General features: G+C 45.4%; 1 protein-coding gene across 2 annotated transcripts in view; it reads left to right on the plus strand.

Moving 5' to 3' along the window:
• The first annotated feature begins 1,123 nt into the window (after nucleotides 1–1,123).
• The window catches only part of abcf3 (ATP-binding cassette, sub-family F (GCN20), member 3), a 156,615-nt gene continuing 143,661 nt past the window's right edge, over nucleotides 1,124–14,077 (plus strand). The window contains exons 1-2 of one of the 2 annotated variants that reach the window (XM_041182849.1): nucleotides 1,150–1,256; nucleotides 13,353–13,464. Coding sequence is in view for 1 of the 2 variants with exons in the window: in XM_041182848.1 (XP_041038782.1) it covers nucleotides 1,184–1,256 (73 nt within the window). In the remaining variant the exon portion in view is untranslated. Of the gene's footprint in view, nucleotides 1,257–13,352; nucleotides 13,465–14,077 lie in introns of both variants that reach the window. The other variant, XM_041182848.1, reaches the window with a different exon arrangement.

The raw sequence follows: 14,077 nt of genomic DNA on the forward strand, positions 1-14,077 counted from the left end.
CCCCAACCCCAACCCCAGCCCCAACCCCAACCCCAGCCCCAACCCCAACCCCAACACCAACCCCAGCCCCAACCCCAGCCCCAACCCCAGCCCCAACCCCAACACCAACACCAGCACCAACCCCAACCCCAGCACCAACCCCAACCCCAACACCAACCCCAGCCCCAACCCCAGCCCCAACCCCAACCCCAGCCCCAACCCCAACCCCAACCCCAGCCCCAACACCAACCCCAGCCCCAGCACCAACCCCAACCCCAACACCAACCCCAGCCCCAACACCAACCCCAGCCCCAGCCCCAGCCCCAACCCCAACCCCAGCCCCAACACCAACCCCAACCCCAGCCCCAACCCCAGCCCCAACCCCAACCCCAACCCCAGCCCCAACCCCAACCCCAGCCCCAACCCCAACCCCAGCCCCAGCCCCAACCCCAACCCCAACCCCAGCCCCAACACCAACCCCAGCCCCAACCCCAACCCCAGCCCCAACCCCAGCCCCAACACCAACCCCAACCCCAACACCAACCCCAACCCCAACCCCAACCCCAACCCCAGCCCCAACCCCAACCCCAGCCCCAGCACCAACCCCAACCCCAACACCAACCCCAACACCAGCCCCAACACCAACCCCAACCCCAGCCCCAGCCCCAGCCCCAGCCCCAACCCCAGACCCTTTGCCAGGTAGAAGCAACAATCTTACTTTTACCAGCACTTTTCAAGCTTTGGCCTGTTTCAGCCACACACACAGAATTTGGATGAATTCCACGTCCCTTGGCTCAAATTCTGCAGAGAAGGAAAAAAAAAACCAAATGAACAGCACAGTTTGATCATAACTTGATGGGAAAACAGTGACAAGGTTCGGGTGTTAAGAGAATCAATAACGAGTTGTCCACCGGGCATGAACAACGACCCTGGATGTGGTCAACCTGCTGCCCACAGGCCCTGTGCTCCCCCAGCCGGACCCATCCCTTCCTGTCAATCACAGGCCGCTACCCCGCCCACTCTCATCATGTGATTCCGGACGCCCGGCGGCCGCCTTTGCATTGCCCTCTGGGGATCGTAGTCCGTTGACCGCGGATGCCCGCCGCTTTGTTCTGGGAACTACAGGTCCCGGCAGGCTGCGCGGGCCGGCGGCACTGCGCAGGCGCGATCCTGACGAGCCGGCCGGCAGGCAGGCGGAGGGAACATGGCGACCTATGTGGAGATCATCAGGCACGAGTTCCCCGACATCGACTCCGAGCTCTTCCAATACGTGACAGGTGAGGGGGGGCGGGGGCCGCGGCCGCGGCCGCCAGTGACCCCGGGGACTGGCGCAGGTTTTCGGCCCGTACTTTCTCCTTGCGTGTTCCACAGAGAAGTGGGCCCGGGGCCCGGGGCCCGGGGCCCGGCTGGGAGGAGCCCGGGGGGGTGAGGGGCGATTTCACTTCCCTGCGCCGCCAGCCATTGGCTTTCTGGAGCTGTCAGCCTGGGTCACAGGGTCCTGGGTCTATACTGGATGGGATGGGATGGGATGGGGTTGGGATGTGATTGAAACTTACTGAAAGGCCTGGATAGAGTGGACGTGGGGAAGATGTTTCCATTAGTAGGAGAGACTAGGACCTGAGGGCACAGCCTCAGAGTAAAGGGAAGACCTTTTAGAACAGAGATGAGGAGAAACTTCTTTAGCCAGAGAGTGGTGAATCTATGGAATTCATTGCCACAGAAGGCTGTGGAGGCCGGGTCATTGAGTGTATTTAAGAGCGAGATAGATAGGTTCTTGATTGGTAAGGGGATCAAAGGTTAATGGGAGAATGGGGTTGAGAAACTTATCAGCCATCATTGAATGGCGGAGCAGACTCGATGGGCCGAATGGCCTGATTTCTGCTCCTGTGTCTTATGGGTGTGCTCTCCCTCCCATCAGACAGTAAACCCAAGTTCCCTCTTCGGGTTCGCACCGTAAACCATCTCATTCCAAAGGTTAGCCATGGGTCGTAAGAACCTAAGAAATACGAACAGGAGATGACCATTTGGCCCCTCGAGTCTGCTCCGCCATTCAGTAAGATCGTGGCTGATCTTCTTGTGTTTCGATCTCCACACTCCCATCTAATCCCCTGATAACCTGCCTAACGAGAATCTACCTACCTCTGCCTTAAAACTATTCAATGTCCCCGCCTCCACCACCTGAGGCAGAGAGTTGCAAAGCCGCACAAACCTCGGAGAGAAAATTTCTCCCCGTCTTTGTCCTAAAAGGGCGCCCCCTAATTTTAAAATGTTGCCCCCCCTTAGTTCTGGACTCACCCACAAGAGGAAACATCCTTTTGATGTCCACCTTGTCAAGTCTATTCAGGATCTTGTATACTTCTTTCAAATTACCGCTCACTCTTCTCAACTCCAGTGGAAACGAGTCCAACCTTTCCTCATAAGAAAACCCACTTATTCCAGGTATCGATCTAGTAAACCCCCTTTGAACCGCCTCCAGTGCATTTACACCCTTCCCTAAATAGGGAGACCAAAACTGCACACAGTATTCAGGTGCGGTCTCACTAATGCCCTGTATAACTGCATAACACCCTTTCATGCTGAATCCCTCCCATAATAAAGGATAGTATTCCATTAGCTGCCTTACTTGCTGTACCTGCATACTAATTTATGTACTAGAACATATAGATCCTTCTGCACCTCAGAATTGTGCAGCCGTTTTCCATTTAAGTATTACTCTGCTTTTTTATTCTTCCTTCCAAAGTGAACAACTTCACATTTTCCCACATTTGCTCCATTTGCTAGATCTTTGCCCACTCACTCAACCTACCTATATCCATCTTCAACCTTCTCATGTCCTCTTCACAGCATTCTTTGCTACCTACCTTTGTGTGATCTGCAAATTTAGCTAGCATGTCTTCACTCCCCTCGTCTAAGCCATTGATGTAAATCGTAAAAAGTTGAGGCCCCAGCACAGACCCCTGTGGGACTGCACTCGTCACATCCTGCCAATCCAAATAAGACCCATTTATGCATACTCCCTGCTTTCTGCCAGCCAGCCAATTTTCTATCCATACTAATATGTTATCCCCTACACCATGTGCTTTTATTTTCCGTAATAACCTTTAATGTGGCACCTTATCAAATACCTTCTGGAAATCCTAGTACAGTATGTCTATAGACTCCCCTTTATCCTATATAAAACGCTGGTTAGGCCACAGCTAGAGTATTGCGTGCATTCTGGAATCCGCATTATAGGAAGGATGTGTTTGGATTAGAGAGAGTGCCGAGGAGATTTATCAGGATGTTGCCTGGGCTGGAGAGTTTTAATTATGAGACATTGGATAGACTGGGGTTATTTTCCCTGGAGCAGAGGAGATTGAGGGGGGACATGATTGAGGTGTATAAAATTATGAGGGGCATAGATAGGGTAGACAGGCAGGAACTTTTCCCCTTGGTGGGAGGATTAATAACCAGGGAGCATAGAATAAAGGCAAGGGGCAGAGGGTTTAGCGGGGATGTGAGGAAGAATGTTTTCACCCAGAGGGTGGTGGGAATCTGGAACACTCTGCCTGAAAGGGTGGTAGAGGCAGAAACCCTCATAACATTTAAGAAGTATTTGGATGTGCACGTGAGATGCCATGGCATACAAGGCTGTGGGCCTAGAGTTGGAAAATGGCATTAGAATAGTTAGGTACTTGTTTGACTGGCGCAGACTCGATGGGCCGAAGGCCTTTTTCTGTGCCGTAGACCTCTATGACTATGACTATCCACTGTGCATGTTACTCCTTCAAAAAGACTCCAATAAATTGGTTAAACATGATTTTTCTTTCACAAAGCTATGCTGACTCTTTCCGATTGTCTTGAGCTCTTAGTGCCCAGCCATAACCTCCTCAATGATTAATTCTAACACCTTTCTCATGACAGTCATCAAGCTAACTGGCTTATAGTTTCCTGATTTCTGCCTCCCTCCCTTGAATAGAGGGCTTATATTTGCTACTTCCCAGTCTGATGGAACCTTTCCAGAGTCTAGCGAATTTTGTAAAATTAATACCAGCGCATCGACTACCTCATTAGCCACCTCTTTTAAGACCCGAGGATGTAGTCCACCGGGGCTCGGAGACTCGCCAGCCGCAGCTCCATCAGTTTGCTCAGTACCGTTTTCCTAGCAATTTAAATTTCACCAAGCTCCTCTCTCCCTTTCACCTCCTGGTCAGAGGCCAGTACTGTTCTCCTGCATCAGAGATCATGGTTTCAATTACTAACTTCACAGACTTGAGCACAAGCTCCAGACTAACACTCCCAGTGCAGTACTGAGGGAGCACCACACTGTCGGAGGGTCAGTACTGAGGGAGCGCCACACTGTCGGAGGGTCAGTACTGAGGGAGCGGCACACTGTCGGAGGGTCAGTACAGAGGGAGTGCCACACTGTCGGAGGGTCAGTACTGAGTTAGCGCCACACTGTCGGAGGGTCAGTACTGAGGGAGCGCCACACTGTCGGAGGGTCAGTACTGAGGGAGCACCACACTGTCGGAGGGTCAGTACTGAGGGAGCACCACACTGTCGGAGGGTCAGTACTGAGTTAGCGCCACACTGTCGAAGGGTCAGTACTGAGGGAGCGCCACACTGTAGGAGGGTCAGTACTGAGGGAGCGCCACACTGTCGGAGGGTCAGTACTGAGGGAGCGCCACACTGTCGGAGGGTTAGTACTGAAGGTGTGCTGCACTGCCAGAAATGCCAGCTGTCATGAGATGTTTAACCAAGGTCTTAACTGTTCTATCACATTGACATTAAAGTGCCCAGAACCACTATTTTGAAGAATAATAGGGGAGCTCTCTCCAGTGTCCATATGCAAATGTCAATCAGCATGTTCAGACATTATTGGAATGTTATCACATTGGTATTTGTGCAAACTTGCTGTGTGCAAATTGGCTGCTCATAGAATTGTGGAAAGGTTACCGCACAGGAGGTCGTCATTCAGTTTGTAAGTGCAACTCAGCCAGTTTCAATCCTTTGCTTTTTCCCCGTAGCCCTGTGATTGTTTTCACTTCAGATATTTGTCCAATTCTCTTGGAAACCATGACTGAATCTGCCTGCCCCACACTTTCAGGCAGTGCACCTGATAGTGAACAAAATTGTACACTGATCTTATTTTTCTCTGTTAAATCACCTCACTGTTCACTGTTTTCAAGGCTGAAAAGTTCGGGCCTTTCCTAGTAACTGCTGATGCCAATGATCAGGCTTATGGGTCTTTTCTACACTACCTCACAAGGCTTGAATTTTGGCTGCATAGTTTGTTATTCTGTTTGCCTTGCTGGTTGCTGTTCTGCTGTGACTGGACATTTTGATTCTGTTAAAACCCTGGGTGCACCCTAAATTTAATATTTACTCATAGAATCCTGGTCATTGTAGACAGGGTACAAGTCATTCTTTGCTCCTTGTCTGATATCTCAGTCATTCATTGTATGTTTCAGTTCACTGAATCTTTAACAGGATTAGGTGCTATTCAAATAATGTCTTTTGATGTTTACTTACTAATGACAATTAATTGGAAACCTAACAAATGCCTCAATTTCTAAAGCTGGAGGTAAGTGGAGAAAATGGGCTTTTATAGAAAGTAGTCTTTTAGAAAATTCTAGATTGTGCCCTCAAGCAAAATTAAATTGTTGAGGGTGAAAGCACAGTTGCCTATTTACGGAGAAAGATCCCTGATTTTTTTTAAAGAATTGTTCATGCTCTTATTCAGATCTTTTTGTTGAACGTTAATTTTAATTGTACATATTCCTTCTCTGGTATTAGATTGACCAAAATTAATTTTAAACCAAGTGCTGAAGATCCTATGCAGATTGACCAGCAAAAACAGAATTACCTGGAAAAACTCAGCAAGTCTGGCAGCATCGGCGGAGAAAAAAAGAGTTGACGTTTCGAATCCTCATGACCCTTCTGTTGAAGACTCGAAACATCAACTCTTCTCCGCCGATGCTGCCAGACCTGCTGAGTTTTTCCAGGTAATTCTGTTTTTGTTTTGGATTTCCAGCATCCGGAGTTTTTTTGTTTTGACCCGGCATATGTTTCACACAGCACTTCATGACAGTACTATGACTTGTAAGGGAATCACCAGAATATTTTTCTCCCTGGCATGTTTTTTCCTATATTGAGACCTTTTGCCCTCCATCATCATCATCACATGTGCTCTACCTGAAGTCAGGTCCTTGGCTCATAGCTGTCTTTCCATGTCTCTCTACCCTGTGCCAGATTTTCATTTTCTAATTACTTCCTTCAATTTTCAAGCCATCCGGCATTGATGTTCTCTTCCTCCCTCTTCCTCTTTTTCCTTGAAATATCCCTCCTTAACGTCACTTACAAATCTGTTTCCGCTTAAGATGTGCCCACTTGGACTCTCTGTTCCTAATTATGTTCATTTTTGCTAGTTTTTTCACTCTCAGCACTTATTCAATTGTTACTTTTCCTGTCCAGCTGATCCTTTTCATTCTCTAAGCCCACGTTTCAAAGCTATTTAGCAAGTTGGCCTCCGCTTTCTGTAAGGTCCAACTCTCATATTTCTTTTTGAGTTGTTTGCCCTCTCCAGCTCTCAATGATTGTCTTCATGTGAAAATTAAGTAAAATCCTCAAACAAAAAATGTATGGGATCGGGCATATACAAATGAGCTGACCTGAAGATTAAACACAAGGTGGCGTTGTGTCTGTTTACCTGTGTCCAGCTCAACAACATCTAGGATAGATCAGTCCCCTTGATTGGTACTCCATCCACTGCAATGAAAATAACTTGCATTGATATGTTGCTTTTAGTAACCATCCCATCGATTCTGATATAAAAGCAAAATACTGCTGATGCTGGAAATCTGAAACAAAAGCAAAAATTTTGGAAAAACTCAGCAGGTCTGACAGCATCTGTGGAGAGGAAGATAGAGTTAACGTTTCGAGTCCGTATGACTCTTCATCAGAATTCATCAGAGGGTTCTGTTGAAGAGTCAGACGGACTCGCAACGTTAACTCTGTCTTCCTCTCCACAGATGCTGTCAGACCTGCTGAGTTTTTCCAGCAATTTTTGTTGCCATCGATTCTAATGCTCCTGCGAACAAAAATTGACACTGAGGTACATAAAGATATAAGGGTAGATTAGTAAAAGCTTAGTCAAAGAGGTAACTTTTAAGAAGCATCTTAAAGGGTGAAAGAGAAGTTTAGGCACAACCACCAAATTGAAGCTGTTCAAGAGGCCAGAATTGGAGGAACAAAGATATTTGAGGATTGTAAGGCTGGCGGAAATTACAAAGATAGGAAGATGCGAGGCCATGCGAGGGATTTGAAAACGAGTGAAAATTTTAAAATCATGGCATTACTTAATTGGGAGTCAATGTTGGTCAGTCAGTACATAGGACACAGGCAGCAGAGTTTTGTGTGACATCAGAATTACGGAGGAAGGTACATGGGAGGCCGGCCGGCCAAGAGTGCCTTGGAAAAGTCGAGTCTAGAGGTAACAAAGGAATGGATGAAGGTTTCAGCAGTCCTCTCCTCCACTTGTATACCGAGGCTGCTGTGTGTACTCTTTTCAGAATACACCACAGTGCTTCCAAACCCATGCCTGTCACTACTTAATAGGCAAGAACAGCAGATGCATAAGAACACCAGCACCTCTGCATTTTCCTCCAAGTCTCCCTTCAGTCTGTTTACATAGATCACTGTTCATTCCTTCATAGTCACTAGGTCAAAATAATGGATCTCCTGGCCTAATAGCACTGTGGGAGAGCCATCTTCACACGGACCACAGTGGTTCAAGGAGGACATGCACTACCATCTTTGTGAAGGCAACAAGGGATGAGTATTGAATGCCAGCCTGGTCAGCTACACCCACATTTTGAGAATGAATTAGAAAAAAACATGAAGAATGACCACTTTGAAGAATTGTGGGATTCTGTGAAACCAGAAGGAGTGAAGCTCTGAAGAAGGGTCATACGGACATGTAACGTCAACTCTTTCTCTCTCTACAGATGCTGTCAGATTTGCTGAGTTTTCCAGCATTTTCTGTTTTTGTAAGCAGTGAAGTATTAAGCATTTCATATATTTTACTCAGTTAAGAGCCCTTATCACTTTCAGGTCTTTTGAATCTCTGTGACCTACCTACAGAGTCCTAGCCTGAAGTAGTAATACTCCCATCTCCAGAGCTCTATCTCTCGCCTTTCATAAGCGGAAGAAAAAAAACACGTCAATTTTTAACTTACAATATAAGAAATAGGAGCAGGGGAGAGGTTTGGAGTCATATGGCCCCTCAAGCCTGCTCTGCAATTTGCTAAAATTATCACTGATCTCCATCCTCATCTTCACTTTCCTATATGTCTTAATTCCCTTAGTGTCCAAAAACAACCAGTGCCACTTTGTAATCGATATTGATTCATGCTGGGCAAATGGAAAACAACAGTAGGTTGAAAACATAATTACTTGGAAATAGGTGCTGTTTATTTTGTCAAGCCATCAGTAACTTTTATATAGTGTCATTAATGCTGTAAAATATCCCAAAGCACTTCACAAAAGCACCATCAAACAAGATTTGCCACCAAGCCACATCAAATCTTAGGACAGATGACCACTTGATCTGTGGTAGTTTTACTGAGGTGAGATAGGGAAACGGAGAAGTATAGAGAGGTAATTCGAGAGTTTAGGGCCAAACTGAAGGCATGAATACCAACAGTGGAGTGAGTAAAATTGGGAATGTGCAAGAGACCATAATTGGAGGGGTACAGAAATCTCAGGATTGTACAACTGGAGGTGGTTACAGGGATAGGGAGAGATGAAGCCATAGAGACATTTGAAAATAAGAGTGAGAATTTTAAATTTGAGGCATTGCTTGACTGGGAGCCAATGTGGTCAGTGAGCATGGGAGTGATGGGGAATTGGACTTGGTGCAAGTTAGGACATAGGCAACGTAAAACCTTGCAGAGGCCTGACTGCTGTATATTCAATCTCATAAAGTTCCATTGGGCATGATGGATGTGTCTGGAAATAGTCAAGCCGAATGGCTATTTGAATCTGGTCCAAAGTAGCATAGCATGTGGCTGGTAAGGCCAGCATTTGTTGCCCATCCCTTGAACTGAGTGACTTGATAGGGCATTTCAAAGAGTCACATGTCCAGCAGACCAGATAAGGACAGCAGATTTCTTTCCCTGAAGGTCACTAGTGAACCAAATGGGTTTTTACAACAATTGATGATAGTTGTCATGGTCATCATTACAGAGACCAGCTTTATATTCCAGATTTATTAACTGAATGCTGTGGGATTTGAACCCTTGTGCCCAGAGCATTCGCCTGAGTTACTTATCCAGTGACATTATCACTGTGCCACCTTAGCAATCCATTTAACATAAACTAATAGGCTCCAACACTGCATCACTGATGATCATTTAACAGCTTCCTCCCCAGCTACCCTTGTTTCCCAAAACACAAGGTGATACTAACTCCATAGGTTGGGCAAGACATAACTTGGATTTGTTAGCTTAACATTTTTCCCTCCCTCCCTTTTATAAGTTGCTAGTTCACTCTGCTATGTGTTTCGTTTACTTTTAGTTTAAAACTGGCAGCTACAGTTGTCTTTCAAATGTAATCCTTTTGAACTTCATTTATACAAAAAAAACCCCAATGTGAATCACCTGCTGTGTAAAAGGGAGCAAGTGGCTAAAGTCAACACTTGATGCTGATTGTTAAAGTAATAACTTCTATGTCCTGTAAATTAGCAGAAATATCCAGGGATAGAATCACAGAATTGTTACATCACAGAAGGAGGCCATTCAGCCCATGGTGTCTTCACTAGCACTCCAAATGAGCAATTCACCTGGTGCCATTCCCCTTCCTTCTCCCTGTAACCCTGCACATTTTTCCTTTGAAGATAACAGCCTAAATCCCTTTTGAATGCGTCAGTTGACCCTGTCTTCACCCCACACTCTGGCAGTGCATTCTAGATCCTAACCACTCCCTAATGAAAAAGCTTTTCTTCATGTTGCCGTTGCTTTTTTTGCCAATCACTGTAAATCTGTGCCCACTTTTTCTTGATCCTTTCACAGGGTGGAACAATTTCTCCCTATCTACCCTGTCCAGACCCCTCATGATTTTGAATACCTCCATCAACTCATCTCTGGTTTCTCTCCCAAGGAAAACCACCCCAACTTCTCCAATATATTTAAAGTTCCTCATCCCTGGAACAATTCTCTTGAATATTTTCTGTACTCTAATGCCATCACATCTTTCCTGAAGTGTGGCGTCCAGAACAGGATGCAGTACTACATGAGGCCGAACCAGTATTTTATACAAATTTAACATAAGTAAGCTTACTTTCAGATTAAGCACTTTGCATCAGATCACTTAGCCTTAAACTGAGATAAGAACATGCTTGGGTTGATTTGAGCTGACTCCTACATTTTTGGGTGAGAGTATTGAAATTTCTTGCTGTATTTCTATTGTTTCTCATCTTTCTGGCTGAATTGTGATTGGCCAAATCCTCAGTGTGTCTTAGCTGTTCAGAGTTTTGGGTAACAGTAGTTGGTGTGATACTTGCTTTCTTGCCCATGGGATAAATAGGGAAGGAAGGGATCAGCCAGGGATAACTCTCCTGGTTACTATTCAGTCTCCCCTTCTGGAAAAAAAACCCAGTCTTGGGCAAACTGCAGTTTAATTCCAGCCAAATATTGTTACGACCAAAACCATTGGCTTTGGACCGACATTTGGCCCCCATTGTCCCCATATCCAGTCACAAATTTCACACTCTAGACAACTATTCAATCCTCTGCCCCAAATCACTGACTCGAACAAAACTACTCTGTTTGCAACCTTGGCCTCCTATTGGAGAACCCTGAGCTAGGTTTCTGACCCTGTTTGCTCTCAATTACAAAGCCCATCTGCTTCCACCTGCATAACATCTGTTTTCACCTCAGCCTTTCTGTTGCTGAAAGCCTTGTCATCCCTTTATTATCTCAAGTCCCATCTATTCCAATGCTCTCGAGGCCTGCCTTCCATCCTTCAGCCATTGAAAAATCCAGCTCATCCTAAACTCTGCTGCCTATATCTTATCCTGCACCAAAATCCATAGGAACTTTGGAGTAGGCCACTCAGGCCTTCGAGCCTGCTCCGCCATTCAATAAGATTATGGCTGATTTGATTGTGGTTTCAACTCCACCTTCCTGTCTGACCCCCATAACCCTCGACTCCTTTGTCTATCAAAAATCTGTCTATCTCAGCCTTGAATAAATTCAATGGCCCAGCCTCCACTGCTTTCTGGGGGAGAGAATTTCACAAACCAACAGCCCTCTGAGAGAAAAGAATTCTCCTCATCTCCATCCTAAAAGGGAGAACTCTTATTCTTAAACTGTATCCCCTAGTTCCAGTCTCTCTTACAAAAGGGAGCATCTTCCCAGTATCTGCCCTATCAAGTCCCCTCAGGATCTTGTATGCCTCAATAAGATCACCTTTCACTCTTCTAAACTCTAATGGTTTAAGGCCCAATCTGTTCAACCTTTCTTGGGTTTTAGCGAATGAGCTGGAATAATATATCTTCAGAAATCTACATCAAGGCCTCCACTGTTAGAAGCTTTCTCTGCTGAACAACCCACTAAGAGACAACACTGAAAGGTCAATCCAGCCTTTCGGATTTCTGACTTGGGGGGTTTAGTAATCTTGTGTTCCAAGTACTGGGCTCTTCCATGGAATTGGAGGGCCAAAACTGTGAAGCACTTTGTCTGGAGGAAAGGGGACAACTTCATGCAGTATGCCTGGAAAATTATTTGGCACAAACTGGTAGTAGGGAACACTAGCAGCAAGGCAAGAATGTATGTTTATCTACAGGAATTTGTGTTCTTGGCAACAATCTAAAACTGCTTTGTGCTGTAGGGAAAGAGGGAAGCTACCATGTGAGGTGGTGACTGCTTTCAGAAGAGAGTGCACCTCACCATTCAAATTGGCTCCTGTGTTTTGCCCAAGAGAACAGGAGTTAACTACTCTTCAAAAAGCGATGGTGTTTTACAAGGTTCTGAGAGCATGAAAGGCTCCATATAGATGCAAGTGTCTTTTAACAGTGTACACTGCAGAAGCATCGCAAACACCAAGTCTTCCCTCTGAGACTGTATCCTTGCCTAAAGTAGGAGTGGATATCAAAATTATTTACAGTGCCTTCAATTTTAGAATCGTCTGTAAACTTCATTATAAACTACTGTATCACAAAAGTTCCTAAACTGTAGGTCTATCATTTGCGTTCACAAGCTCTGAGGCAGCAATAGTGATTGTCAAGCAGAGACTCTGGACACGATCTGAATTTTTTCGTCAATGTGACAGCTTTTTGCTGCCCTGATTGGGCATCCAGCACTCTGGTTAATCAGGGACTCCCTTGGGTGCACTCGTAATGGAGGAGGTACTTTTTGCGCTGTGGTGAGTGGCAGGATAGACCTGGGATTGGTGCCAAGGCTCCATTACCCATACAAGCACGATTCTTATCTCCGAGGTCCCATCATAGTTTTCACAACTATTGTGGAAAAAACTATTTGTCTCCACTCAACAACTCTTTCCCCTCCCCACTTTCCATCGCTCAATAACTCCCCACCCCCTGCCCCACCCACACTTACTCTTGGGTCACACCAATTTTAAAGCATTAAGATGGGGTCATAGCAGATAAAATTTAAGCACTGCTATATTGTCTGACTTACCAAGCGGTGACACAACGGTGCTGTGGGACTTCATTTAGCCTGTGCGATTTCCTGGTGTTTTAGGCTACCAATTTCAACTATACAGTTGCCAACTGAAGGTCAATGTGCACAAAAAGAGAACATAAAATAACAGGATTGACAGTGCCCTGTCTTAATGTGCTGTGTGCAGGACTGGACAATCCTCATTCTGATTCCTCTTTTTGCTGCAGAGCAAGAGGAGAGTGACCAGCATTGAATCCCACAATCTTGCTGGCTTTGAATAGAGACCTAGTAGTGCACCAAACATTGATCTACCAATTGCCACAAGAGAAAGTGTGTTGAATATGGTCAGGGTGTCATTGATGATTAGATGTCACATTGTCACATTAGGTGTCACAGCACATTGTTTTTCAAACTGGGCTCTGGAGAGCTGGGCAAACCTGTACTTTGGGTCTGCAGTATCTTTGAAATTCTATGTTCTTTCTGTATCTTTAAACTTCTCAGTATGTTATTTCTGTTGCTGTATGCTAATAAGGACTTTATACAATGGTAGCTCTGTTTTCCTTTGAATAGCTGTCACTTTTCTTTCAGAATCACAGAAATTCCTGTGAATGTTTTCTCCCCCCATGCAAAAAGGTCAACCACTTTGAAGTGAACTAAACCTATTCAAATGTTTGTCAGACCTTGACTTGTTTTTTTCACTATGATCCCCATTAGGTTTCCCTTGGATTTTTTAAGGTCAGTAAGCTGTTTGTGATGATGGGCGCTGCCAGCTACCATGAGTAAGGCTGCAGTGTGGCACCGATCTTCGACTTCCCAACTGGGAAAGGTACTTTTAAACCTTTCATCTGAACCCAAGTTATTTAGCTCCATCTGCTCCCCTAGCTTTCTAGAATTAGATGCTTGTCCCTCTTGTATTTTATTTTTATGACATGAAAATTTTGAGAAACAAAAAATATACCTTGACCCCCTTCTACCCGCCTCATCAAATCCCTCAGTTTCTGCTATTGAACCCGTGTGTGCTTCAGTGGTCTTCCCTTGTTACTTGTACCACACCTCTTCCAATTGGATGGAAAAGTATTCTTTCCTACTTCCTCCTGACCTCCCTATTTTTAATCAAGTTGTCATGGTCAGCTGAAAGATACAACAATATGGCTCAGATCTCAGGTAGTAGTGTTCTTGAATGACATTTTGTGTCCTTCCAACATGCATCCAAGCCTGGAACATAGAAGGTAAAGGAATGATTTGATTGAGATTTTGATGTTTTTAAAGGAATTGACTGTGCAGATAGAAACTACTTTTGCTGGTGGAGAAGTCTAGGTTAAGGGGCGATGACCTTAAGATCAGAGCCAGGCTATTCAGGAGAGAAGTTAGGAAACACGTCACACAAATGATGATAGATGCATGGAAATCTGTCCCACAAAGCAGGAGATGCTGGGGCT

Source organism: Carcharodon carcharias, chromosome 2 (assembly GCF_017639515.1).
Source record: "Carcharodon carcharias isolate sCarCar2 chromosome 2, sCarCar2.pri, whole genome shotgun sequence".
Lineage (NCBI taxonomy): Eukaryota > Metazoa > Chordata > Chondrichthyes > Lamniformes > Lamnidae > Carcharodon > Carcharodon carcharias.